Source organism: Dasypus novemcinctus, chromosome 9, assembly GCF_030445035.2.
Source record: "Dasypus novemcinctus isolate mDasNov1 chromosome 9, mDasNov1.1.hap2, whole genome shotgun sequence".
NCBI classification, from domain to species: domain Eukaryota; kingdom Metazoa; phylum Chordata; class Mammalia; order Cingulata; family Dasypodidae; genus Dasypus; species Dasypus novemcinctus.
The window spans coordinates 117,606,413-117,633,283 of NC_080681.1; the positions used below are offsets into that span (position 1 = coordinate 117,606,413).

At 57.5% G+C, this 26,871-nt stretch overlaps 1 protein-coding gene across 1 annotated transcript in view; it reads left to right on the forward strand.

Annotated features, from left to right (window-relative positions):
- The first annotated feature begins 9,367 nt into the window (after positions 1 to 9,367).
- PADI2 (peptidyl arginine deiminase 2) overlaps positions 9,368 to 26,871 on the forward strand; it is a 40,389-nt gene continuing 22,885 nt past the window's right edge. The window contains exons 1-3 of the mRNA XM_058304299.2: positions 9,368 to 9,615; positions 20,760 to 20,943; positions 21,853 to 21,925. Coding sequence (XP_058160282.1) covers positions 9,524 to 9,615; positions 20,760 to 20,943; positions 21,853 to 21,925 — 349 coding nt within the window. The 5' untranslated portion in view covers positions 9,368 to 9,523. The remainder of the gene's footprint in view (positions 9,616 to 20,759; positions 20,944 to 21,852; positions 21,926 to 26,871) is intronic.

Consider the following 26,871-nt stretch of genomic DNA (forward strand, 5'->3'; position numbering starts at 1 on the left):
ACAACACATCTCTTCTTCCCTCTCCCTGCCCTCAGCAACTCCCGAGGCAACTGTCTCCACATCAATGATACAATTTCTTCCATTGCTAGAGTCACAATAGTTCTATAGTAGAATACCAATAAGTCCACTCCAATCCATATTTTATTCCTCCATCCTGTGGACACTGGGATGGTGATGTCCACTCCACCTCTAAATCGAGAGGGGGTTAGATGCCACCTGGTTGATGGATGTGATTCTCCTGCTTAGAGTTGTAGGCACTCTTGGTTCCCTGGTGTGGTGGTTGACCATCTTCACCTCCCTGTTAGCTGACCTGATAAGTCCAATGAACCAGAGAGTAGGAGTTGCAAGTCTGCTAAGGCTCACGGCCCAGCTGACACATGGACAGTTCAGAGATTCAAGTCTCCTGAGTATACACCAACCCCAGCACCAACCACAGGTTCAGTAAAAGAGATAGAAGTGGCATGGGTAGAAAGGTCACATCTGAGTCCAACTTCATCACACTCAGGATCACAAATTCCAAACGAGAGATCACTGACATGGCATTGAACTCTGGAGCCATCTGTCATGACTGTAGGACCTGGGTGTCTCCATCGCCCTCAGGAGCACCAGTACCTGGGGTTGTGTCTACTTTGGCTGTCTCTGGGATCCTGCTGAGACATGCGTAAATGTGGCCCCTCTGATGACCTCCTGACTCTATCTGGAGTCTCTTAGCCATATAAATTCATTTGTCTTTACCATTTCCCCCTTAATTCAAAGTCTTTTTCTAACTACTATGAAAATACTCAAGTCCTCTTGAACTGACCTGAGGTCCCTCCTGGAGTTGCCCTAGGTCTAGATGGACGGGGCATCCTGGGCAAGTTCCCAGGTCTCAGAAATGCTCATACCACCCTGTCCGGATAGACCAGGCTTGCTGTAGCCTGCATGGGTACTGCCCCTTTCTTGACCTGCCCATTAATTATTATTATTGGGCCCAGAAAATCTGGAGGTACACCAGGATTCAAACCCATGCCAGGCAGCGTCACGACTCACACGCTTGTGCCAGGCTAGCTCTCAAGCCCCCCCATAAGGAACGAAATCCCTCATTCACTGGCTCTGGGCAGGCGCCGTCTTCCTTCTTTGAGCCCTCAGAGGCTGTAACAGGATTCTCGCATCAGCAGCGCCTCCTGCTGGGGGCTTGGCACATGGCAAGCTGAGCAGAGCTGTTCAGTACGGCGCACTTGAGGTCTTATCCAGAGGAGGGAAAACGTACGGATGGAAACAGAAAGGGCCCCATGCTCCGAAAGTTCTAGGACCCATCCCAGAAAGTCCTTTCGCTTCCACTTTGCCTCTCTCTGAGGTCTGTGCCATGGGCCCTGTATTAGTCAGCCAAAGGAGTGCTGATGCAAAATACCAGAAATTGGTTGGTTTTTATAAAGGTTATTTATTTGGGGTAGGAGCTTACAGATACCAGGCCATAAAGCATAAGTTACTTCCCTCACCAAAGTCTTTTTGGAGCAAGATGGCTGCTGACGTCTGCGAGGGTTCAGGCTTCCTGGGTTCCTATGTTCCTGGGGCTTGCTTTACTCTGGCTTCAAGGTTCCTTCCTTCCTGGGGCTGGCTTCTCCTTTCCTCTGCGTGCTGACTTCCCAGAGCTCCAGTTTAAGTCTTCAGCATCAAACTCCAAAATCAAAACTCCAACATGAAAAGCCCTCAACTGTGTTCTTCCCCATGCCTTTTACCTGTGAGTCCCCACCCACCAGGGAGTGGGGACCCAAGCCCTAATCATAACCCAATCATGCCCAGGTACAGATCAGATTACAAGCATAATCCAATATTTCTTTTTAGAATTCATCAATTATATCAAACTGCTACAGGCCCTGCCCACCCCCACGACTTGTTCCCTAGGGCACGGTCCCATGCCTGCTCTCCTGAACCCCTTCTACCCCCTCACCGCAGAGGGATCCCCCTTCCCACGGCTCTCCACTGCCTGCAGAATCCAGCTGGAACTCTCTCTCGCCTGGCTGAGCTTAACCCCAGACTGTTTTCCTGGTTTTGTCCCCCAAAAAGTCCACTCGCCATTTACCCCATACCCCCCGAGCTGCCTCCTGCCAGGGACACCCTTCCCCCCTCTGACTGTCCAACTCCTCCCCATCCTTCAAAGGTGAGCTCAAGGGCCACCTCTTCCAGGAAGCCATCCCTCTCTCCTCAGCCAGAATTAACGGATTCCCCCTCTGGAAGCAGAGATTGTGCCCCTGGCTTGGCTTCCTGTGGCCGGTGTCTCTGGCCTGAGGGCTTTCTCCGCCGGCAGGCAGCGGACCAAGAGGGCTAGGGAATTACCCACCCAACGAGGTGCAGCCCCCAACCCAAGACCCCGTCGGAGGACGAGCACCCAGCTCCCTTGCCCCTTGGCTGGGATAACCCTGACGTTCGTTGCTTGACACACTTTGTTGTCTCCCTCACGTTATCTGTCTCGACTCTCACCGCCCTGCTGGTGTTCCCTGGGATTGCCTCTCACATAAAAAATGTGTTCGTGACTTCCTGTCTCAGGTTCCAGAGGAACCCACACTCAGCTGTCCCAGCATGCTCTCCACGGTGCTCAGCAGATACCTTTGCCTTAGCAATGGTCACCAGCGCCTTGACTAGTAACCGTTCAAACCCCTGGCCAGGTGACTCGAGCACTTTCGCCGTATGTGTATTATCTCATTTAAAGCTCATGACAACCTGGAAAGGGGGTGCCATGATTCTCTCCCACTTCACAGCTGCGGAAACCAGGACCCAAGTACAATGACTTGCCTGAGGCTTCGCTAAACAGCAAGTGGCAGGGCTGGGATTTAAATCCTGGAGACAGGGACTGTAACTACCACGTGGAGTGGGGCAGAAATAAAAACAGCACCTGCCTCCCAGGTGGTTGTCAGGACCAGATGACACAATGGGATGCTAGGTGCTGCTTAGCACAGGACCTGCTCGTCGTAAACGCCCACGAGGTTTTCTCCCTATAAGAAGGTTTTCTTGTGCCCATGTGTCGCCCCCACTAGATTGCTCTTAAGGATGAGCAGTCGCTTGTGGGTCTGTGCCCCTCCTCCTGCCCAGCCCAGCACCTGGCAGGTGCTCAGGGACATTAAGGCAACAGGACAGACCTAAGGACCCGGATCTGTTACCACCAGGCTGTGTGACCTTGGACAAGTCACTGCTCCTTTCTGGACCAGGAGAGTGGATCCCATTCTAAGGTACCTGCCACTGACCTCACACAAATGAAGCCCCTGACCCTGATTCCAGGGACCGGCAGCTGCTTCTAAAATGGGGATCTGGCGCCACCTCATGGTCACCCCATCTTCCATTGTGGTTTCGTTTCTTTGTGTATCTTCTTGCCATTGAACTCCAGAGCAATTGATATTAACTACGTACTCTGGCCAAGCACTGGACTCAACCCAGGACAGACAAAACTGAACAAGGCAGCCGTGGTCACTGCCTAACAAGTTTAGAAGAGTCAGAGCCAGTGCTGTCCCACAGAAATGAAACACAAGCTACAAATACAGGCTTCGCGTGTAATTTTTAAATATTCTAGTAGCCACATTTTTAAAACGTTAGAATTAACAGGTGAAATCAATTTCAGTAATACATTTTCATTTAACCCAATATATTCAAAACATCGTTTCAACATGACATCAATGGGTTTTTTAATTCAGATGATTTACCTTCTTCTCTCGCATTAAGTTCTCAAAGTCTGGGTGCCTTTGACATTGACAGCACATCTCAATTCGGACCAGCCCCATTTCTAGGGCTCAGCAGGCGCACGTGGGAGGGGCAACCACAAAGGACAGCGTCACTCTAGACAGACCCATCGGCTCACCCCAGCCCCATGGCAGCCCTTGGAGATGGTGCCCTACGTCTCACCCAGGACTAAGCTTTCTAGCTTAGATTCAGGGCTGGGGAAGAGGGAAACCTCCCAGCTCTGCCATCACTCTGAGCTGGCTTTGAATCCCAATGACCGGGGGTAGGGCACTGAGTAAGTCATCTTACAGTTTGAAATATAATGCAAAGGCAATAAAATCTCTTACTCCCATGGCTGGTAAAGAGGATTCACTAACGTATGCCCAGCGCTTACCGGCAGGAAGTAAATGTGGGAGGAATGGGGCCATCCTGTTTGCCCTTTACCAGGCCAGGCCCCAGAGATCTTGAATGTCTGGCTCATGAGGAGGTGATGGGAGCTTAGGAAGGCTTCAGGGGACTAGCAGGCGCCCAGGGGGTCTGATGATGCCGGATTTTCTCTAGGTTCTTGACTAAGCTAAAAAACTGAATTTTAAGAGCAAGTCAGTTTAGTTAAGCCAATAATTTATTAAGGAACCAAGAGAAAAGAAATGGGAAAAAATAATAGATTATGGGTGCCAAGTAGAGAAAGGAGATAAAGAGGGATGCTTTGCAGACTACAATTCACTATTACAGACTATAAATCCCAAGGTTTACTTGCCTGCTGAGCCAAGCAGGGGGAGAAAAAGGCAGGGACTGGGCAAAAATGTGATTAGAACAGGGCAAGGGGAACAAGGGGGAAAGCGGGAAAAGGGGGGAAGGGCCAATTTGGATTTGGTGCTTGCATTTTTTTAAGATTTATTTAGTTATTTATTTCTCTCCCCTTCTCCCCCCACCCCCCTGCCCCGGTTTTCTGTTCTGTGACTATTTGCTGTGTCTTCTTCTTTGTCCACTTCTGTTGTTGTCAACAGCACAGGAATCTGTGTTTCTTTTTGTTGCATCATCTTGTTGTGTCAGCTCTCCGCGTGTGCGGCACCATTCCTGGGCAGGCTGCACTTTCTTTCGCTCTGGGTGGCTCTCCTTATGGGGCACACTCCTTGCACATGGGGCTCCCCTAACGTGGCACGACACTCCTTGCATGCCATCAGCACTCCGCGTGGGCCAGCTCCACACGAGTCAAGGAGGCCCGGGGTTTGAACCGCGGACCTCCCATGTGGTAGACGGACGCCCTAACCACTGGTGCTTGCTTTTTCAACCATTATTCCACCCCTTCGCTAATGACAGAGAGGAGTCCCAGCTGTTTGCTGCTTTGATTGATTCCCCACCCCTCAATCCCCCAGGAGGCCCCAATGAAAGGCCCCTGGAGAATATCCCAGGTTCCTCCTTTATTCCAGAGGAACTCTCCTTCCCAACGGGGGCTCTCGCGGGCTCTTCCAGCCGCCATCTTGTGGGGTATTCGCGGCCATGTGCGTTTCCTGCCAGGTTCCAGACCCGCCTGTTGACTCCCTAATCTACTAGCCTGCCTCGCTGCGCGTGGAGGACACCCCTGCCCCATCGTGAACACCAGGCACTTTAGGGGGGGAATCTCGGTATCGCCCAAGGGCAGTATGAGGGTCGCACCCTTCCCTCCAAGGGACATGGCTCCGAGGGTGGTCAGCTCTACAGTGACCCAGGGGCCAGGAGCTAGGCCTGAGGCCCAAGTAGAAATACTGCCCCATCCCCTGCCCCATCCCCACCGGCTGGTCAGAGACCCCCTCCCAGAGAGAGTGGGGGGAGAATGAGCTTTGCCGGGGGGAAGGGATGTGAGGGGCAAGGAAAGGCCCAGGTGTGGGGCTGTGCTCTGGGGGGCAGGCCTGCCAGGGTCCCCGCAGCGCAGAGTCAGGGGTGGGGACACAGGGGGCTGCTCTGGAGATGGAGGGCCAGGCAGCCTTCACCTCACCACTCTGGCCTCCGGCCTTGGGTGGAGTTCCGCTCCTCACCGTAGCCAGAGCGATTTTCCTAAAGCACACTTTCGAGGCCACACCTGAAAGTCCTTCTGAGGCTCCCCTGTGACCTTAAGATAAAGCCTAAAAGCTTCACAAGAATTACCTCGTGCCTGGCGGCGGCCGCACACGCCCCCGCCTCCACCCAGCCCTCATGCCCCGCCCCCAGCCCCGGGCGTCGGCGGGCACAGGGCCTCTCACACGCATGCGCAGTGCCTCTGCCTGCAACACCTTCCTCCTTGCCCCCTCCGGGACTCAGCTCGCCCTCCCCCTTGAGTGCCGGTTCCCTCTCCTTACCCTACGAGGCGGCCCAACCCTAATCCCACCCCCAGAACTTCTGCACTGGAGCTTAAGCACACCCATCTATTTGGGTGGCTCCAAGGCTGATGGTGATCGTGGGGCACCCCCTGCTCCGGCCCCCTCCCTCCCTAGAATGGCCCAGGGCTGCACTGTAGCTACCAGGCTGGCGCCCTCAGACCGCAGAGGCCTTGGTGCCTGCTCCAGTCCGGCTCTGGCGGGAGCCCACTAAATGTCCTGACTGCCTGCTGTGGATTCTTGCCGACTGACCTTGCCCTAATCCCGTCCCCTCTGAGTATCTTTGGCTAATTAGAACTTCGCTTTGATTTTGCAAACTCTGACGTTCTGGACAATGTGAAGGGGAATACTTGGGGCACCGTAGGCATGCATGCTCATGACACACTGTAGAGTTCTTCAAAGCATGTGATCAAATAGCAAGTACAGGCAGAAACCCATTTTTACGAAAACTTAAAATAACTGTGTGGGGGTGTGGGTGAAATAATTCCCATGTATCAGGACTTGACCCCAGCTCAATCCAAGCTCACGATCTTCACCACCAGGCCAGTCCGTGAGGCTGCAATTGGGGATAATAACAGGTCCCCCCCCACTGGGTTGCTGTGAGGATTAAATGAGCTAAGATGTGGGAAACCCTTAGACGGCCTCCTGGCACAGCCTGAAGTCCAGCAAGCGGGAGCTGTCAGCGCCACGCAGCAGCAGCAGCTTCAGTGTCTGGGCCACACTCAGAAAAGTCTTCTCTGGGTCCAGGTCCTGGGGGATCCGATTGCCTTCATTTTTCTTATCTAACTTCGCTTTTCTGGGTGTGCCTTTCCGATTTTTCACAATGATCAGGTAATTACTTGTGTAATTTTTCTTCTTTTTACTCCCGGCATATCTGGCGCCCTCGGTGAGCCCAGCCTATGTCTGAGTCATCTCCCAGGTCCCTCCGAGCCCTGGCACAGAGAAGACCCCCCAGTACAGGATGAGAGCTGGAGCAGCTCCACAGAGCCCCTCCCAGGCCAGGTGCTCCAGCCACTTGTCACCTAGACCAGTGCCAGGAAAGGGCCCTTTACTGGCATCCCCCAAAAGGCACAGTGAGATGACTGGTGGCTCTTCCGGGCCCCGGGGGTAGAGGTGGGAGCAGCCGTGATGTGCGAGACCTCCGGCCCTGAATCCCCCAACAGCTGTGACCACTTCAGCTATTTTAAACCCTTGAGCACCAGGAGGATCCCATCACACCGACCGGGCACTGTGACCCAACATCACGGGCCCCGAGCCTGGGGCCAGCAGCCCTGAGTGGGGCTGGCAGTCCGGAATGGATTTTTGAAGGGGAGGGGGCTTCATTTCGTGTGAACTCCCCTTATACCATGCCCTGTGCTAGTTCTCCCCATGCATTGGCTCATTTATTGTCAGCCCTGCATCTATGCTGAGATGAATTCTTTCACAGATGACAGAGACGAGGCTCCAAAAGGAGGCAGGGGGGGCTGTCCAAGCTGCGCCAAGGCAGGGCAAGGATTAGAACCTCAGGTTCCCTGTCGGTGAGACAAGGGGGCATTCATTTGCTGCCCTTCCCAGCTTACCCCTACCTCTCCTCCACAGGTGGCTGTGCAGGTGCCCGTCCTGGCTCAGCCACTCCTCTGAGCTATGCAACTAAGGATCAACCCTCTATCCCCTCTGCGGCAACCTTTCTTGCAACAAGTGGTGGGGTGACGGGAAGGGTATAATGATCTCATTCAAATACATGAAAAGCATCGGCCTGGAATCTTGCCTGGTGCTGCAAGCATGTGAACAAGTGCCCGCTCTTGTTACATCCCTCCTGGCATCACCCCTTTGCCTGCTGCTATCACGAGCTATGACCAGCCCAGGCCTCAGTGGGGAACTCCACGCTCCTCCCCCACTCGGGGCCCGTCTCCCCATCCTCAGTGCAACGAGGGGGCTGTGCTCTACAACTCCAGGAAACCCTGGCATTTGCCCCGTGTCTCCCACAGACGGAGCCCTGATCCGAGCCCACCTGGGCGGCCTCACGGTCAGCTCTGAGCCTCACAAGACGTTTCTCCCTTTGGCAGGTGGGCAGGTGAGCTGCCTCCTACCTGGAGGACATGCCCAGCAGCCCGCCAGGAGCCAGGCAGGAGTTACCCACCTCACGGTAGACCTGTGCACACTGGGGGTGCAGGTGCCACCCTGGCTGGACTCGGCCTCCTACCCCACCCCACCCCCATCACCACCACCACGTTCCTCCTGGGTCCAGGAGCAGCTGGACTCTTCACTACCTCCTAATTTGGGCGCCTCAGGGAGGCCTCTGGGGCTAGGGGGCTGGGTGGGTCTTGGGATCTTCTGAGCCTCACCCCACTTGCTCCAGCACACCCCTTTCCGGGGTTCCACGTTGCCAGCAGCCCTAACCCCTTCCCAAGCACGCACCTCCGCCACACCACCCCTCCCTCTCGGGGTTCTACCTGCCCCCGCCCCCGCCCCCAGCCCACCACCACTGTTGCACTCATGGCTGAACTACCTCGACAGCCCCTCCCTGGGCTTCAGAGCCCAGGCGGGGTGGGTCCAGGCCTCCGCTGGGTGTCGCCCTGCACCTCAGCCTCCACAGGACACAAACTGACCCTTGCAGTGGCACCCTCCGTCCCAGACCAGTGGCCAGGCCAGAATCGCCAGTCTCACCCCCTTGCTGTCCGTCCACCCGCACATCCTGTCAGCCACAGGGTCCCCCAGTATCTCAGTCCATAAACACCAGTCAGGACAGCCCCCCCACCCCACTCTCCCCACCCAGCTGGGTCCTCATCGCCCCTCCCCAACTCAGCCTCCTCTCGGGGTCCACTCCATCCTTGACAACCAGAGGACCCATTTCCGTTCCATAGCTGGCCGCATGGCTCCCCACCCCACCCCAATGCCTTGGCTTGGCACGCTGGACGCTGTGGCTGCTGGCCTCTCCACCTCCACCCACTCCCCACTTTCCCTCTGGAAATATCCACCTGATTATTGGTATCAGGCTGTACCCGGCTTCGCGGTTTTGAGCAGGGAACATTCCCCCCCCCCACCTCCCCTTTCCCTTAGTTTGGCCGAGGCCTGCTGGAAGATGCCCCGGCCCTGCCCTCCTCCGGGAGCCTCCCCGGAAGCCCAGGCTGGGTTAGGGCCCCCTCTGCACTCCCACGCACTCCTGTCCTCGCCCCGGGGCGGATGTGGAGACTGGGCCCGCGGCGGGCGCGCAAGGGCCGAGGGCGCGAGGGATGCTGAGCGAGGCGTAAACCAACCCGCAGCGCGGCGAGCTGGGAACGCCTGGGCCGCCGGGGGCGGTGGGCGGGGCCGCGCGGCGCGGTGGGCGGGGCATCGCCTGACGGACGGGCTCGCGGCCCACTGCGAGAGGAGCCCGGCGGGCCGCCCCGCCCCGCCCGCGGCGAGATAAGGCGGCGCGCGCGGCCGCCGCGGCCTCAGGCTGCTGGAGCGGCGCACCTGGGCCAGGTGGTTCCGGGTGCCGGGGCTGGGCGAGCGCGGGCACGGCCGGCCCTGCGGGGACGATGCTGCGCGAGCGCACTGTGCGGCTGCAGTACGGGAGCCGCGTCGAGGCGGTGTGCGTGCTGGGCACGCACCTCTGGACCGATGTCTACAGGTGAGCGGACCGCCGTGGCGGCCCCGAGACCCCACAGCTCGCTCCAGGAATCCCGGGAGCCCACGCACACCCCGACCCTCCCCGGCCTGCCGCCCGCCGGAGCCGTCCCTCGTCCCGAGCACCTCGCGCCCAGAAATCCTAAGAACCTTGCCCCCAAATCCCAAGAGCCCTCAAACCTGGTGGCCCTGCGAGCCTGAGACCCTCCGACAGCCTGGGCCGCAGCTCATCACGCCCCCTTCCCCAGGTCCCCCTTCGCCCCTCTTTGCCCTGCTGACCCCCGCCCTTCCCTCTCCCGGGGTGACTGCAGCACCCCGCAGCCCCCAGCCTCTGCCGCCACTCTCCCTTTCACTTCCCCACTCTGCCTTCCGCACATCCCTTCTCCCCTGCTTCCGCTGCCCCTTCTCCTCAGACCCTCTGACTGACCCGGCCGCAGCCCAGCCTCCACCCCTGCCCCCTCGCACCCCCCCCCCCCACGCCCCATCTCGGAGGAGCCTCCACTGGCATCTGCCTGGGACTGGGGGCTACTTGTGGGGACCTGTCCCCAGAAACTGGCCCTGAGCATCTTGTCCCCAAATGCCTTCCCCTGACTTCACCCTGGGCTGGGAGAGGGGTCTGCACTTCCGGGTGTCGAGGTGGGATCCTTGTTGGAAAAGCTCCCCTGATTCCAGATCCTCTTCCTTCCCTCTTCTCCTTGTGCACAAACTTTGGGTGGTGGGTGGGTGGGTGGGGAGATTTCTGGGTCAACATCTCCACCCCCAGCCCCAGGAAGCAGCCAGGTGCGCTGAGCCATCTCCCCACAGTGCATGGGGCAGGGCCCTGCAAAGGGGTGGCTTGTGCGAGGGAAGGGGTGGGAGAGCCCAGGGGCCTGTGGTGCTGGACTTTGACCTGCAGCCCTCTGCTCCCAGCATTTGAAATGTTCCCTGTTGTTGGGGTGGGAGGGGACGGTGCTGCCGGACGGGCCTGCAGGACTGTGCGGTGGCACCCCGTGTGGTGACCTTCGGCAGGCCCCCGCATCTCTGTGCCTTGAGCTGACTTCTTGTGTAGGTGCCAACGTGGCTTATCGCTCCTGAATCATTCTGGAAGTTGCCCAGAGCACCCTTGTTCTCCCAGGCCCCTCCAAACCCCACCCCTGTGTCTTCCCTACACACACTCCCCCAGCCCCATTCTCTCCTTCACCTCCTGTGGCCCTCACACCCCTGCCCAGACAGTCTCCTGTCACCTCCACATTAGCCACTGGCACCTCTCCCACTGCCCAGCCTCCCCACGGGCCAAAGGCCCCGTCACCCCACCTGCTGACCCTGCCGGACCGGGGACCTTCTCCTCGCATCTGCCGCTGACCCCAGTCCACCTGTTCTCCCATATGTCAAGCTCGGAGTGGACTGGGTGGTCTCCGAGGGTCATAGCATAGCAGTGGAATGTGGCGGGCCCCAGTGGCCAGGGGCTGTCCCCTCCCTTCCCAGCCCCAGCCCTGAACTGGGCACGGCCAGGGGGTGGGCAGGGAGCCAGGGCGCTCCGGCTCTAAGCCTCAGCTGTCACCGCACCCGCCCGCTTGTTCACTGGGGCACTTGTGGTACAACCCCCAGGCCGGGCCTGGTACCTCCAGTGGGGAGTGGGGACAAAAGGAAGGGGCTCCCTCAGGGCGGGTGGGGGTAGGGGGTGGGGGCGATATGGACCTGCCCTCCCTTTGGCGGGGGTGCCAGTCACAGCAGCCACACCACCCCCACCCTGCTTAAGATTCCTCACCACCGTCCCGAAAGCAGCAGCACAGGCTGCCAAGAGAGCCTCGTTTGTCAGTTAAAATTTTCTAGTAAGCGCTTTTTTTAAAAAAAAAAAAACTAAACAGGTGAAATTAATTTTAATATTTTTTATTTCACCCAGTTTATCCAAAATGTCATAATTTCAGTGTGTGATCAATGCAGAAATTATTAACGAGATGGTTGACATTCTCTTTCTTTGAGGTCTTTGAGACCCAATGTGGCTTTTACACCTGTAGCACCCCTCAGCGAGCACTAGCCACATGTCCAGGCCTTGACAGCCACAGGGGGCTGGCGGCCACCTGCTGGGTGGGCCAGGCCCAGGGCAGGGCTTCTTGACTTCACACTGTGCTTATCCCTCCATCCCTGGCCTCTGTCCCCCAGATGCCATGGCACCCTCTGTTATGAAATGTCTCCATACGTTCTCAGATGTTCCCTGGGAAGCAGGAAGGAAAATCATCCCCAGCTGAGAACCCTGGAAGCAGGAAGGAAAATCATCCCCAGCTGAGAACCCCGGTCTAATGGAAGGAAGCCTCCTCTGGAACTAAGGAGACTGCTTAGTTCCATAGAAAGCTGCTGCGCTTTCTTCTAATAGCTATAATAATAAGAGCTACTGCCAGTGTAATGGTAGCAGTATTAGTATAATATTAATGAGCACCGAAGAACCAGATGCTTTATTTCATTTCATCCTTACCAAGGGAGGTAGTGCTGAGAAGATCCTATTTTATAGATGAAGAAAGTGAGGCTCAGAGAGGCAAGGTGATTGGACCAAAGTCACACGGCACTCAGATGCACGTCTGACTCAGAACTCTTGCTGTTACCTCCTGCGTGACCCTAAAAGGAGCAGGGGGAATGACCCTTTCAGCCCTGGCCCTTCCACTCTCCTCCAGGCCCGTGAGTTTGCTGACCCTGGAGACTTGGTTTCCCTGTCCCCCTTTGGTCGTCCGTTTCCCATCACTTCCCACCGAGTGCTTCCTGGCCCTGACACAGATCTTGACTCGGGATCCCAAATGGTGGCCCCCACGCCTCCCAGTAGGCCCCAAATGACAAGGCCTGGGGGACTTTGGGCCCTTTCCCTATGATGCAGGCACGGCCTCTCCCCTCACCCGCATTCCACAAAGACCCCGTGGTCCTGGCGGGGGCTGCCGTGGTGTCAGCGCCCACCCCCTGCCCTGAGGATAGAAAGCAGCTCTGAGTGGAAGCTGCTCGTGGGGTAGAAGCAGGCAGAGCAGAGGAAAGAAGCAGGATTCCAGGCAGCGCAGACCAGGCGCTCGTCCACTTGCTGCAAGACCTTGAGCTAGTCACTCTACTTTGCTGAGGACAAATGAGGGTTAGTTGGAGAACCTGAGAAAGGGCCTTGTGCCCCGTAGAAGCTGTGCGCATTGTTGCAGTGATGACAAACTGACCACTTGGCTGCCCTGCAAAGGGTCACCCAGGCCACTGTGGGAAGGGGTGCTCTGGGCCACCCACCCTCTCCCAGCAAAACTGACTCCTTTGGGGACGGATACCCTGACCCGAGTCATATTCTGCGGCTAGTGTCCAGCAAACTGTGGGTCAATGCACAGGAAGAAGGAAGTAGGCTTTAGTCTAGCAGTGGTCCTGCCTCTGCAGAGCCGTCCCCCACTGCATGTGATCTCACAGCGAGCCCAGGAGGTGGCAGAGGGTGATCCCCCAGGCCCCTCTCTAAGGAGGCTTGCCCGTCCCTCCCTGGCAGGAGAGAGGACGAGGGCACCCGGGCAGCAGTTCCCAGACATTGGCCCAGGAAAACGCTGGGGAAGCAGGAACCTGCCCGAGGGAAGAGCCTGGAGAATTAACTCCCCCCGCCTCACTCCCAGACTTTCTCTGCCCCTCATGGTGTGATGTGGTGTTTGTTTTTAAACACAGCCTTGGGACAAAAACTGGGGGCTCAGGATGCTGGGTCTCCCCTTCCCGCAGGGTACTGGGCCAGGCCTCGCTGACTCTGCCCATTCCCCCGTGCTCGCTCCTTCTCACCCTCGGCTTTTTGGACCCTGTTAGATCTTGACTGCACCAAGCCCACTCCCACCTCAGGGCCTTCGCAGGTGCTGTTCCCTCCAGCTGGGACACTCTCTCCCAGACCTCCACAAGCCTGCCTCCTACCACCGAGTCTCAACTCAAATGCCTCCTCCTCCGGGAAGTCATCCTTGACCGCCCCATTTCATGGTGCCCTACCCCAAACCCCAGGCACTCTCTACCTCACTAAGCATTTCTTAAAAATGATTTTCAGATCTTCTTTATCTACTTAGTCTTACTAGCTAGCATTTACTGAGCGCTTATTATGTGCCAGCCTTCTTAGCACGCTGCATGCTCATCTCCTGTGTATTCAATAATTCACGCGTTCAACCCTCACGACAGCTCTGAGTTAGGACTTGCTGTTGCCCTCCTTTTGCAGATGGCGAAAGTGAGGCCAGGAGCGTCTTTCCGCGATGGCACGGCTTGTAAATGATGGCGTGGGACTCGGGCTTGGGCAGAGCGCAGGTCCCTAACCTCCCCGTGGCGGCCCCCCTGACCTGTGTTTTAGGGGTGTTTTCACTCCCTGCCCAGCTCGTGCCAGCCCTCGAGGTAGCGAAGGGCTCCCTGGCTGAGCGAGTGAAGGAACGGACGAGTGTGGCCATCGATGCAGGGGACCAGCCTCGCGCTGGGCCGCGCGCCCCGCTCCCAGCCTCCAGGGGCGGGCGCGGTGGGTTCGGCCAGTGGAAGGTCAGAAGCACGCGGGCCGCGCTCGGCCAGAGCAGGGCTTGCTCCTGGGGGATGACAGCCGGGAAGAGGCCAGGCCGGGTCAGGTGGCCCCGTAAATTAGAACAACACCCTGAGCCTTCAACCCCGAAAAAGGAAGCCCTGCCAGGAGCTGCTCCAGGGCTCGGGTTTCAGGCGAGTTCCTGGGGTGGGGAGGGTGCTGGGGAGGACCTGGCACCCCAGAGTGTCGCGTCCACAGCCCCCAGCAGCCACTGAGACCCGAGAGCCTTCCCTCCCTGCCCGGGGGGCCTTCGGGCAGGCTGGATGGCAGAGCCTCACCCCAGCACCCCCAACCGGGCCCATTAAACTCAGCCGTGCCAGATCCTGCGGCCACGGGGCTCGGACCTTCACCCAAGAGCCAGGGTGGGAAGCCCGTCTTTGGCGTCCCTTCTCTGCGCCTCTGACCCCCACCTGCAGAGTCAGCAGGGACCGCGACTGTTCCCAAGGGCATCTCACTTTGGCCCTCTCCTGAGCCAGGCCCGAACCCCCCCCACCACCACCACCAGGTACCTCCTACCTGGAAGACCTTCAGGAAAGACTCTACCCTATGGATTCTCAGCTGCAGGGGGAGCAGCCAGGCCTGGAGCTCAGAGGGCCTGAGTCCACCTCCCAGCTCTGCCGTTACCAGCCCTGAGACTCAGAGCAGGTGCTCGCCTTCTGGCGGCCTCAGGGTACTTGTCTGTAAAACGAGGTGGCAGGACAGGCCTCATGGGGTCATTGAAATAACGGCCTGGGGTCATGTGAGCCAAGGGCTTGGCGCAGTGCTTGGCACCTAGTAAATGGTCAGTAAGTCTGAATTAGGAGTTTGAATTTGTATTGAGTTTATGCAAATATTATCAAAACAAATAATAACGGCACATGGCCCTTGCCCTCAAAGAGTTCCTAACACTTCCGGGAGAAAAATGTTGAGCAACATTTGTTAAATGTTATTTGAGGTACCAGCAAAGGGAGGGAGATGAGTTCTGGCTGGTGGACTCCCAGAAGACTTCCTGGAAGCCGCAGCAATTGAGCTGGGTCATGAAGGAGAGATAGGGGTTCAGAGTGAGACCGAGGACGTGCCAGGCAGGTGGAGCAGCAGAAGCAGAGGGACCAGGGCAGGAAAGGCTGCAGGGACCCAGAGGCAGAGAAGGCATAGTTTCAGGGGCTTCGAGTGCAGCGCTTGAGCGTCCAGGAGCCGGAAGCCGGGCCTTTGAATCCCGGGCTCAGCCCTGGGCTCCGTTCTGCAGGCAGGGAGGCGCCGTCGGGGGTGTCTGAGGAGAGGAGTGACCGCAGGTTAGAGTGTCTCTTCCCCGAGGAGAAGGATCTGGGGCAGCCAGAGGCACCGGCGCCGAGCGAGAGGGGCTGCCAGGACGGCCGGGCAGGAGCAGGCTGGCTGCGACAGACACCATGCGTTCACCTCCACCGACCCTGTCCCCAGCAGCTGCCCAGCGCAGGGCTCCAGCCACCACCGGACCGGGCGCCAGGGGCGAGGCCTGGGCCGGGATCTCGACCGAGGGCAGGGCGTAGCCGGGCTACCAGGAGCGGGGTCACTCTGGGGGTGCGCCCTGGCTGTGAGGCCCTGGGCAGGGGGACAACCTGAGAACTCCAGGTGCCAGCTAGGAGCAGGCACGTCGTGCTCTTGGGCCTGGGACTGTGAGCAAGCCGCCCCCGCCCTGCAAAACCAAGCCAGCGACTCTCCTCACAGAGCAGAGACCAGAGAGGCTGCGTGACTCCCTGGAGGCCACACAGCCTTTGTGGGGCCAAGCAGATTATTAGGTCTCAAAGCCCTGGAATGCCCTGGTGCTGGGCTTAGAAAACATCCACCTTGTACATCGGTCACTGCTTTCTGGGCCTTGCCCAAAGTTCCTTTATTTGGCACCTGTCAGTTGGCCATTTCTCTCCATTTCCAGAGCCACTGCCCTGCCCCAAGCCATCATCATCATTCACCTGAACAGCTGGCAGTCGCCTCCCTCCCGAAATCCATTCCCCACCCAGCACCCTCGGTGAACTGTGTGCAGTGCAAAAACGATCGTGTCATCCCCTGCTTAGAACCTCCGAGTCCGCCAAAGACCCGCTCCTGACCCCCTCTGCGGCCTCTCCTCCCCCTCCGCTCCCTCCCCTGTTCTCAAGCTCCAGCCACGCAAACCTCCTGCCAGTTCCTTGAACCTGCCGCACTGCCTGCCTCCACCTCGGGCCGCTGCTCCTGCGGTCCTCGCCGCTTGGCGAGCGCTGCTCCCCTTCCTCTCTCCCCCTTGCCCAGGTCAGTGCTTCTCACAGTGAGGTCTCGGACCAGCAGCATCGGCTTGGCAGGAACACAGCTTCTCAGGCTCCACCCCAGACCTGCTAAATCCGAAACTCGGGGCGTGGGCCCGGCGGGCTGTTTTTTAAGGAGCCTTCCCGGTGATGTCGATGCTGCTAAAGTTTGAGAACCATCAGTCTAAATAATACTTGCGCATCCTGTAGAGTCTAAAGTTGACGCCCCTACACAAATGCCACTTTCTCAGAGAAGCCCTCCCTGACCTCAGATCAGGGTAGGCCTCCCGGCATCCCGTCCTTCTCTGTTACAATTATACCCGTATTCCCACAATTCATTGTCAGCCTTTCTCTCCCACTAGAATATAAGCTCTAGGGGCCAAAAGAAGGTATTCTTTTGTTTGCCAATCTACCCCCAGCGCCTAGAACTGTGTCTGGCACGTGGTAAGTGCTCAATAAATGTGCCTACTCTTCTGGCCCTTCCCCCAGCACACTGAAACAAAACAAAGGAAGATGCGAGCCCTATTGGCAAGGGACTGAGAGCCACACGGGAAACAAAGCGATTGAGTTGGTCTTCGTGGAGGGATGGGCATTTGCCAGGCAGAGAAGTCAGAGGAAAGTATTGCAGGTGGAAGGACCAGCATATGCCGAGAGCACGGTGACAGTGATATCAAAGGACGTCGGGAGTCACAGAAAGTGAGGCTGGAGAGTCCAGGGGAAAGGCACTGGCTAAATGCCACTGTTTGAACGCCAGGCTAAGGCGTTGAGATTTTAGCATATGAGGTAGCACTGACGAGCCCCTGGATATTTTCAAGCAAGTGACCTGATTTTTTTTTTTATCACTCTGGTAATACAGTTTGGGAAGCCAAGAGGTTCATTTTTTCCTTTATTCACGAAGTGTCTGTTGAGCACAGCCTGGTCCTAGGCGCTGAGATGCGATGGTGGGCAAGGCGACTTGGTCCTAGGGAGTAGCAGTCCGTCCTCCCGTGCACTATCCTGAGCCTCGTGCCCTCACTCCCTCTCCCCCCCGTGCTGTCCTGGGCCCTCGCAGCCTCCAGGACTGTCCAGCGCCCGCCCGGCAGCTCCTGGCTCTCAGGTTTCTGCAGGGGATTCTAAGAGGTCCTTCCTGGAGAGGGAGGCGGCCACCCGGACCCACAGGGGGACAATGGGCGCCTTTGTCACTGCTGCCAGGGCCGCTCCAAGAATAGCTGTTGGCTCAGCTTGCAGCAGGGCGGGGACTTGGGGTGGGGAGAGGGGGGGGCTCTGGAGCTCCAGCCTGGGCCTATGTTACCCCCGGACCTCGGGGCCTCCTCCCGTTTCTCACTCGTCCAGAGGAACGAGGGGAGGCGGGAAGCATCCCCTGCAGCGACTGGGGTCAGCGTCCTCAGAGGTCATCCTGAGAATTTGCGAAGCAGTTGTTTTCTAAATAGAATTGTCTGCTGAGGCCCGGTATATAAAACCAGGTGCGATGGCAGCTCTGGTTGAAAGGGTGGAGGGCAGGGCAGAGAGACCGCCAGCTTTTCAGCATCCCGCTCCCCACCCTATCGCTCTGACCAGGTCGCAGCCTCTCATTTTACACTTGATGCCGCAGAGAGGAGAAGCACCCGGCCCGAGACCATCCAGCAAGTGCAAGGACAAAGCTGGAACTTGCCCTTGGGGAGTGTTTCCCAGACCTGAGTCCATGATTTCCCAGACTCTAAGGTGTTTGCCAGAACCACATTCCACCTGTAGTCCTGTCAACCTAAAATGTTTCTTTAAACCAGCTCAATTTCTCTAAAGTTCTTTTTTTTTTAATTTCTCTTCCCTTCCCCCCTCCCAGTTATCTGCTCTCTGTGTCCAATCGCTGTGTGTTCTTCTGTGTTCGCTTGGATTCTTGTCCGCGGCACCGGGAACCTGTGTCTCTTTTTGTTGCGTTATCTTGCTGCGTCAGCTCTCTGTGTGTGCAGCGCTACTCCTGGGTGGACTGTGCTTTTTTTCGCATGGGGCGGCTCTCCTTACAGGGCACACTCCTTGCGCGTGGGGCTCCCCAAGCAGGGGGCACCCCTGAGTGGCACGGCACTCCTTGCGCGCATCGGCACTGCGCCTGGGCCAGCTCCGTGCAGGTCAGGAGGCCCGGGGTTTGAACCGCGGACCTCCCATGTGGTAGGCAGATGCTCTATCCATTGAGCCAAATCCACTTTCCCGAAGTTCATTTTAAATGGAGGTTTTCTATTACTACCAAAAATGGAAAGTCTTAATCAGTTGCCAAAAAAAGACAACACATGTAATAAATACATAGTATCTGAAGATGTTCACCTAGCTGCCACCTAAAAGCAGCGCACGTGCCCCAGTGGTGCCCATGGCTTCCTTCGGGAAATACTGCCTGGGTGCTTCTGAAGGGCTCTCCAGCTGGCTGCAGCCGGATGTGTGTGATGTGCCCGGCTCTGTGCTAGGCCTGTGAATAAGGGATGAGTGACAGAAGGAGCCAGATCCTGCCCTTAGGGGGCTTATAACTGAGAAGAGGGCAAGTACCACATGGCAGCCCCACGAGACAGAACACAGCCCAGCCCTGTGGGGGGTGAGGAGTGAGGACTATGTGGATGGGAGGGGTGTCATCCTTGTCTTATGGGTCAGCAAATGGACCCTTCAAGGGACGAAGGACTCAAGACCCCTTTGGCAAGCCAGTGGCCACATTGGGCTTGAACCCAGATCTGTTGCGATGTAGCCCCCTTCCAGAGTTTTGCCCAGATTCTGTGCCTCCCCTAATGATCGGCATGGACAGAGGACAGCAGACCACAGCCAAGTGGCCAGCCCCAGATCAGCCTGTGTGGCATCTTTCAGCACCCTGGGACCCATGACAATCGGGGAGTCTGGAGAGGGGCAGAAGGACAAGGCAAGGCGTGGCCCCGGGGCTTCTTTTTTGAGCTCCTTTCCCAGTCCATGCCTACCGTCTCCTGCCAGTCCCTGAGACCTGTGGCCTTGCCAGTAACCTCTGCAGTGTGGCCTCGGTCAGAGAGCCCCTGCCTGGGGGTCTCTACAGACTCCCTCTACAGCCTCGGCCACCCCAGGGCCCTAACCACTGGACTGCCCTGCCGACTACTTAGTCCAGTGGTCCTCACTGCATGGTCCCTGAGTGGAGCATCAACAGGGCCTGGAAACATGTTAGCAAAGCAGGCTCTTGGGCCCCACCCAGACCTACTGACTCTGAAACTCTGGGTGGGGCCCAGCCATCTGTGTTTTGACAAACCCTCCAGTTGATGCTGATGCTGCTAAACTTTGAGAGACGGTCTAAGCCTCCTACTCGACCCTGGCCACTGTTTCCATCTTTAGCTGCCCCAGCCGCTCCCCGGTCACGCCAGCCAGACTGTCCAGGGAGGGGATCCATGAATCTGAAGCCTTAAAAAGAACAAACCCAAAAAACCCCAAAATTTAAACAGTACCCCCCAAATGATTCTGATGACCAACCATGGTTGAGAACAATTTTGGGACCCAGAAGCACCAGGCCCTAGGGGAGAGTGGATATAGCTCAGTGGTTGAGCATCTGCTTCCCAGGTGTGAGTCCTGGGTTCAATCCCCGGTACCTCCTTTAAAAAAAAAAAAAACTCAGCAGCCTGGGCCTTTAAGGCAGACACGAGTGCCTGTGACTTCATCCCAGCCCCGTGAGAACCCACCGGAAGCTCTCGGAGCCCTCCTTAGCCTTTAGGAACCTTCAGATGCGGGGCTGGATTTAGCAAGACTGTCCGCCCTGAGAACCTTCTTCCCCGTCTTACTGTCCATCCTGTTATCTCTCCTTAAGTCAGATCAGACAAGCTAGTTCTTCTGCCCAGAAGTTTCGATTTCAGGAATTCCAGAAGTCTTTGCCTTTCAATGGAAAACCACCACAAGCCCCAAGGAATGACCCTTAGAAGATGGGGGATTCCAGGCGCAGGAATCCGTGGCAGGAGGAGGGCGTGTTGGCGAGCCACCCTGTCCCTGGGGGAAGTCAGCACTCCGATGCCTCATCTGCTTCTCCTGGCCTTGAACTCAGAGACACCCTATAGGGGTCAGAGAGAAGATTTAGGCCCAGCTCTGCTGTGGGGGCAAATTCATCCCTCTTTCTGGGCGCCAGTCGCCCACCCTTACCGTGGCTCCACCCTCCCCGTGGCTCCTGACTGCCACTCGGAATTGGGAGGAAGCTTGTTCAGGATCCAGATCCCCAGGCCCCACTCCTGATCATTCTGACTCAGTAGGTACAAGAGTGGCCCAAGGAATCTATTACTTTTAGCAAGTGCCCTTCCTCCCACCAAGGGATTGCAAGGCATCTGGTTCCCCCAACCAGATGACCCGGGAGGGCCCATGCGGCCTCATCCCTCCAGGGCACCTCCAACCCCCTCGTCCCACCTACCCCAGGGCTCCCCCACGACCCTCTGTCGTCTCTCCCTGCAGCGCGGCCCCAGCCGGGGCCCAAACCTTCAGCCTGAAGCACTCGGAGGGCGTGCGGGTGGAGGTGGTACGTGACGGGGAGGCCGAGGAAGTGGCCACCAACGGCAAGCAGCGCTGGCCCCTCTCGCCCAGCACCACGCTGCGACTCACCATGGCCAAGGCGAGCACGGAGGCCAGCAGCGACAAGGTACCACGGCTGGGGAAGCCCGCTGCCCGCGGGCCACGACAGCCCCGCGGCCACGCTGGACCCGCGGCAGGCCAGACCAGCGCTGTCCAGCAGAAACAGGATGCAGGCCGCTTAGGGCATTCTCAATTTGCCAGTAGCCGCACCAAAAACACAAAAAGAAACCAGTGAAATCAACTGCGACCGTTTATCTTACTGAGCTCCATCTATCAAAATACTATCCCTTCAACCTGTCATCCATACAAAAAAAAATTAATGAGATAGTTTACATTCCTTTTTTTCACACCAAGTCTTCTAAATCCTGCATGTATTTTACGCTGACAGCACGTGTCAATTCAGTCTGGCCAGTTGCAGTGTTAATAGCCGCCTGTACTGGACAGGACAGTGAGACCATGGAGTGGTGGCCGCGTAGAGGGGTGTGACTGTGCCCCATTGGAGGGTGGAGAGTTTAGAAGCTCAGAACCACAGAATATGAGTCATTGGAAGTCGCAGCCACAAATGCCCTTGAGTTCATCACCTTTAAAATAGGGTGCTGAGGACCCACGGGTGAGGTGATCTACCCAGCTGGTGACACTGAGACCAGAACCATCTTCTGGCTGGTTTCTCTAATGAGCAACAGCCCCTTTGCCACATGCTCCATCTCGGTGATGGCACCGAGGGTTCCAAGAAAATGACCTCAGCCCCTCCCCTCGGGGCTGGGGGAGTGGCAGCTGCAACTACAGCATCAGACAGCAGGAGTCAGCTTGGTGGCCTCAGAGAAGCAGCCCACCGACCCAGGAGAGCTTCCTGGAGGAGATGGCTCCGAGGTCTGGAGAGGCTTGGCTTGAGGGACTGTGAGGTGTGAGGAGGGGAGGGGCTGACGGCACGTCCTGACCTTCCTCTTCTCTCCCCACCACTGTGCTGTCCCCCAAGGTCACCGTGAACTACTACGAGGAGGAGGGCAGTGCTCCCGTGGACCAGGCTGGGCTCTTCCTCACGGCCATTGGTGAGTGGACGCGGCTGTGCTCTAGGGGCTGGGGGTGGCCCTTCTCAGCCGCACTCAGCAGGTCCTCGCGCTGCCGTGGCAGGCGTGGCTTCTGAATAATGCAGCCTCCCTCTGCCTTGGGGTGGGGACCTCCTGCTGCGGGAGGCATGCCCTGGGCTGCCAGCCACTCACCCAGAGTCAGGGTCCCCATCCCAGGCCATGTGGGCCATGGGGGAAAAGAGGAAACCCGCTCCTCACCGTACCCTGTCCCGCCGCCACCTCTGTTGGTGAGGGCCGTGGCCAGCCTACACACCTGCCACTGTCCTTGACAGTCCTGCTACCCCCTTGCCCTCCTGCAGAGAGGGGCAGCCCTGGACCCTCAACGCACCTAGGACAAGCCCCTCATTTGACCCCCAAGGGCAGTGCGGCCCAGAGAGGTTAAGGAACTCATTCAAAGTCACACAGCGATAGGGTGGTAGGTTGGGCGCAGACTCAGGAGTACAACCCTCCCAGGTTCTTTTTGTTACACGACACTGCCCTGCCCTGGGGCCAGGCCACCAGGGAGGTGGACCCAGGCTGGCTCACAGGCCCAGCGGGTGGTTTCCTGAAGCTCAGTCCCTGCACTCTTCTGCAGTTAAGGGTGACACTTTCACAATTTTTTTTGAAAAGAAATCTTTAACTCATAGAAGGTGAAGCCAAAAGGACATTTCGGAGGGTCACGTTGTCTGTCCAGCCTTGGTTTAAGGTTGACAGAGCTGCCACTTGGCAGAGAGAAGCAGCTACCAGTTAGTGAGAGCCTACCACGTGCCAAGGGCTTTGAGAGTCATAACTGTCTCCCATTCATTGAACGCCTACTCTGCGTCCAGGACTGTGCGGGTGCGCTGAGGATGATGATGGTGGCGATGAAGATAAACACCTAGCATTTGTTGAGCACCTAAAATGTGCCAGGCTCCAATACCAGAGGTCTTTCAGACACATCTCAGTCTAGTCTTACAACTGCTCCAAGGATGCCAGTGTCCCCATTTTACAGATGAGAAAACCAAGGCTCAGAAAAGGTAAAACAAAAACTTGCCTGAGGCCCCTCATCTGGAGAGTGGTTAGTGGTACCCCAAATCATTTCAATTATCTCACATTCTCCAGGGGTCTTGGATCTACCCCTCCCCCCCAAAAAAAGCAGTCAAGCCCCAAGCCAGCACCCCCTCACCCAGCCCTGCGCTCTGAGCTGTGGAAGGAGGCTCGGCAGAGGTGCTCCTCTGCTCCAAGCCTCGTTCCCGGGCGGGGTTAGTGGCTGGTCTCCCTGGCCCTCTGCATGGCTGAGGGGTGCCCAGCCGGACAGGGGCCTTGGGAGATGGTAACCAGAGCCACCCTGTCGTGACCGGGCCCTGGCACACGTGAATGTCGCGTGCAAACGCGGCCCCAGGTTGTCTCAGGTGACGTCCCTCGGGAAACCGAAGACGACAGAGACAGTGACCCCGTCTGGACAGCGCAGCCACGGACGCCTGGGACGGAGGCAGGAGGGCAGTGGCCTGAGGTCTGTCCAACGAGGGTGATCCCAGAGCCCCAGTCTGAGCTCATCCCCCTCAGGTTCTGAGGTTGTACCTTTATTTAGTAATTATTGATTTAACTGTCACAGCTTCCCACATACCTCAGTTCCACAGGCCAGTAAAATATAAAACAAAACTTCAAAAAATCAACCCCAGGGAAGTAAACGTGGCTCAAGCAGTAGAGCACCTGTTTCCCACAGGGGACGTCCTGGGTTAGGTTTCCAGTGTCTCCTAAAAACAAAAACAAAAAAGCAAACAACAAACAAACGAAGAAACCAGCTCAGGGTAGCCGATGTGGCTCAGTGGTTGAGCACCAGCTTCCCACATTTGAGGTCCTGGGCTCAATGCCCGGCTCCGGTACCTAAAAAAAAAAAAAAAAAAAAACTGAAGGGACTGACATAAGACTGGCAACTTTAAAGCTCGGCAAAAAAAATTTAAAAGACATTAATAAAACAATTTGCCATGAACCATCACCATCATCTCATGAAAAATGGTCATTTTAACCCCTAAAGAGCAGGCCAGTCATCACATCAGAATGAGAGTCCTTTGCAGTTGCGTAAATAAAGCTTTCTACTCTGGGGGATCCTGGTCGGGTGAAAATTTGGTTTCACTTGGAAACCTTGCAGGTCTCGTGATCCCTCCAGACCTGTCTTTCCCTGGGCAGGAGCCCTTGAACCCCATGCCCTCAGGCGCCATGCGGGGGCAGTGCCTCAGAGGCAGGGACATCCCGAACATCCCAGTATGGTGGGGCTGCCCCTTACCTCTGCCCTGACCCCAGGTCGAGCAGGAGCCTGGTTTTGGAGGAGACAGAAATCGGTCCAAGTTCTGGCTCTGCCCCTCCAGCCACATTGTGGCCGTAGGCAAGCGCGCTCACCCCTCTGAGCCTCAGTTTCCCTATCTGCAGAGTGGGGTGTCACAGTGCAGCCTTGCTCTGTGACTACGAGGATTCAATGACATGGCACGTGCAAAGGGCCTGGCAGGCAGTAGGTGCTCAGTGGATGCTCTTTTCTCCCCTTCTCTTGGGGTAGCCGCATTTTCTTTCTGCCCCTTACTCTCCTCCTGGGATTTGGGAACGAACTCACGGTGTCCTTAGCCAAATGAGCCTTGGGTCTCGGTGCCAGTCCTGCCGCAGACTTGCTGGGTAAGCAGGACAAGTGAAGCAGCCCCTCTAAGCCTCGTCTTCCAGCTAGAAAACGAGGGTGTTGAGCTAACTGATCCCTCCCGGTCTCCACGGTCTGCTTAGGTCTGGTTTGCAAAGCCTTCCCTGTTAAAGGTGGAAGGAGAGTGGGCGTGGGGGGCGCTCCCACCCTCTGCTGTGGCCTTGCAGCGGGAAAGGTGCACATGCACGAGCCTCGAGAAGGGTCAGCGGCACCCCGGGAGCTGGTGCCTTGCGCCCCCTCCCCAGGGCTGGGTTAATTGCCCCAGTTGGCTGAGGCAACAGCACACCCCGAGCTGCCCGGTAAGGCCAGAAAGCCGGGCACCCCGCCACTCTCCACGGGAGCCGGTGGCCCGCCAAGGCGCTCGGCCGCTGAGCCGCAGGGAGGCCTCGGTGACTCGCTTCTCGGGGCAGGCTGCCTTGAACCCAACGCTGGTGACATTTCCCGTTAATCTGCCCCGCACCCTAGGTGCCACCTGACACCTTGGGGCTATTCTGGGGCGCTGAGGTAGGATCCCGAGCCTGTGGGGTAAGTTGCCCGGAGCCCAGGAGCCCTGAGACGGCTGCCTCCTCCCGCCTGCCCCTGGAGAGGGCAGAGCCACCCCAAGTGGGCAGCGGGCTGGGCTCAGATGCCAGCCGCGTCCTCTGTCCCCTGCAAGGATTGCCCTTGTTAAACTGGCCTTGGGGGCAGCCTGGCGGGCGCGAAGTCCTAGGGATGGCAGGTGGCTTGAGGAGGGTTCTGAGGACGCTGGAGGGGAGGAGGCCGTTTCAGCGGGCCGCGGGGAGGGGCCGTGGGCTAGGGGGTCCTATGGGGAATTGGGATGCCCTGTGGGAGGCTGGGGGGAGGAGGGACGGGAGCCAAAGCTCGAAATACTGAAATTTCATAACAGGAAGGCATTCAAAGTGTCTGAAATTAATAAGCCAAGAAATCACAATAAGCATGTTCTTTAGCTTTAGGGAGGCTGCTGAGGCAGGTGGCAGGAGGGTCGCGCAGAGATCTGCTGTCTTCCTTTTGGATACTTTTTGGTATTGTTTGGTTTTTGTGACACTATGTGCAAATATTACATTGATGAAATTTGAGTTTAAGGAATTTGTAATGAAATAAACGGCTACAAAGTGCTTCGCAGTTGCCCTCCTGTGACCCACCGCCTTAATGAGCGCGCCACGAGGAGCCCGGACGCCTCCCTCTCAGGACTCACCCCTGCAGGCTGGAGGCGAAGGCTGCAGAGCTGCAGGGCGGGCATGGGGGCAGGCTCCTTTGGGAATGACCTTCAGGAAGCAAGTTTTGGAACTTGAGCCTGGATCCGGGGAGAGGGCAGCGAAGAGCAGGGGTCGGTGGGGGGAATGGAAATGCCTGGCTCTGCACTGCGGGGGGACTCTGGTGGTCACTTCCCTGCTGGAGCCTCAGTTTCCTTATCTGGGGATTGGGCGTGGGTGGGGTATCCGCCTCCCCCCCCCAGTTGGCTGAGGGCTCCTGAGGGGAAAATGCCCTGCCAAGCCAGCGGCACCCAAAGAGGCTGGGGCTGCAGCTGGGTCCCCAGGGAGGAGCGGCAGTAGCCAGCCTCCCCGAAAGGCACAGTCACGGGGGCATGCCCATCTGGAAAGTTCTTGAGGACCTGGGAGCCAAAACCCATGCCGTTCCCCCATCGGAGCCGTCAGCCTCTTTACCAGCAGCTGGTGGGGCCACCTTCCCTTCTTTCTCCCCAGAATCCTTCTGCTCCAGCCCCCAGATCTCAGCCCAGTTGGCCAACTTCTGAGCCTGGGTGTGCTCACCTGGAAAGTGGGGCAATAATGCTTATCTCACAGGACCGTAGACTCCTTGAGAGGAGGCCCTGTGCCTCAACTGTCCCCGTGAGAGCCCCCGGACCTGGTCCAGTCCCTAGGGTGCGGTAGATGCCCGACAGTTATTAGTTGGGTGAATCATAAGTGAACGGGATTGGTCGGAGGAGTTTATGCAATTAGACCTCAGCGTATCCACTCTCCAGGGCCCAGGCACCCGCCAGGCCTCTACCCTTCCTCCTGCCTCCTTCTGGACCCCCACAAAACACATTTGGGGAGAGGAAGCCTCAGGCGCTAGGCAAAGGGAGCATTTGAAGGGGTCCCCAGACTCAGTCACCCAGGCAGGGCGACATCGGCACCCTTCCTGGGCCAGAATCCTCCCGCTCACCCCGTTCAAGAGCGGGCACCCCTGCCAAGGGGACTGACCAGGAGCCATTCGTTCCCACCCAGCTCCCACCGCGTCCCGGTCATGCTGGGTGTGTGGGCGA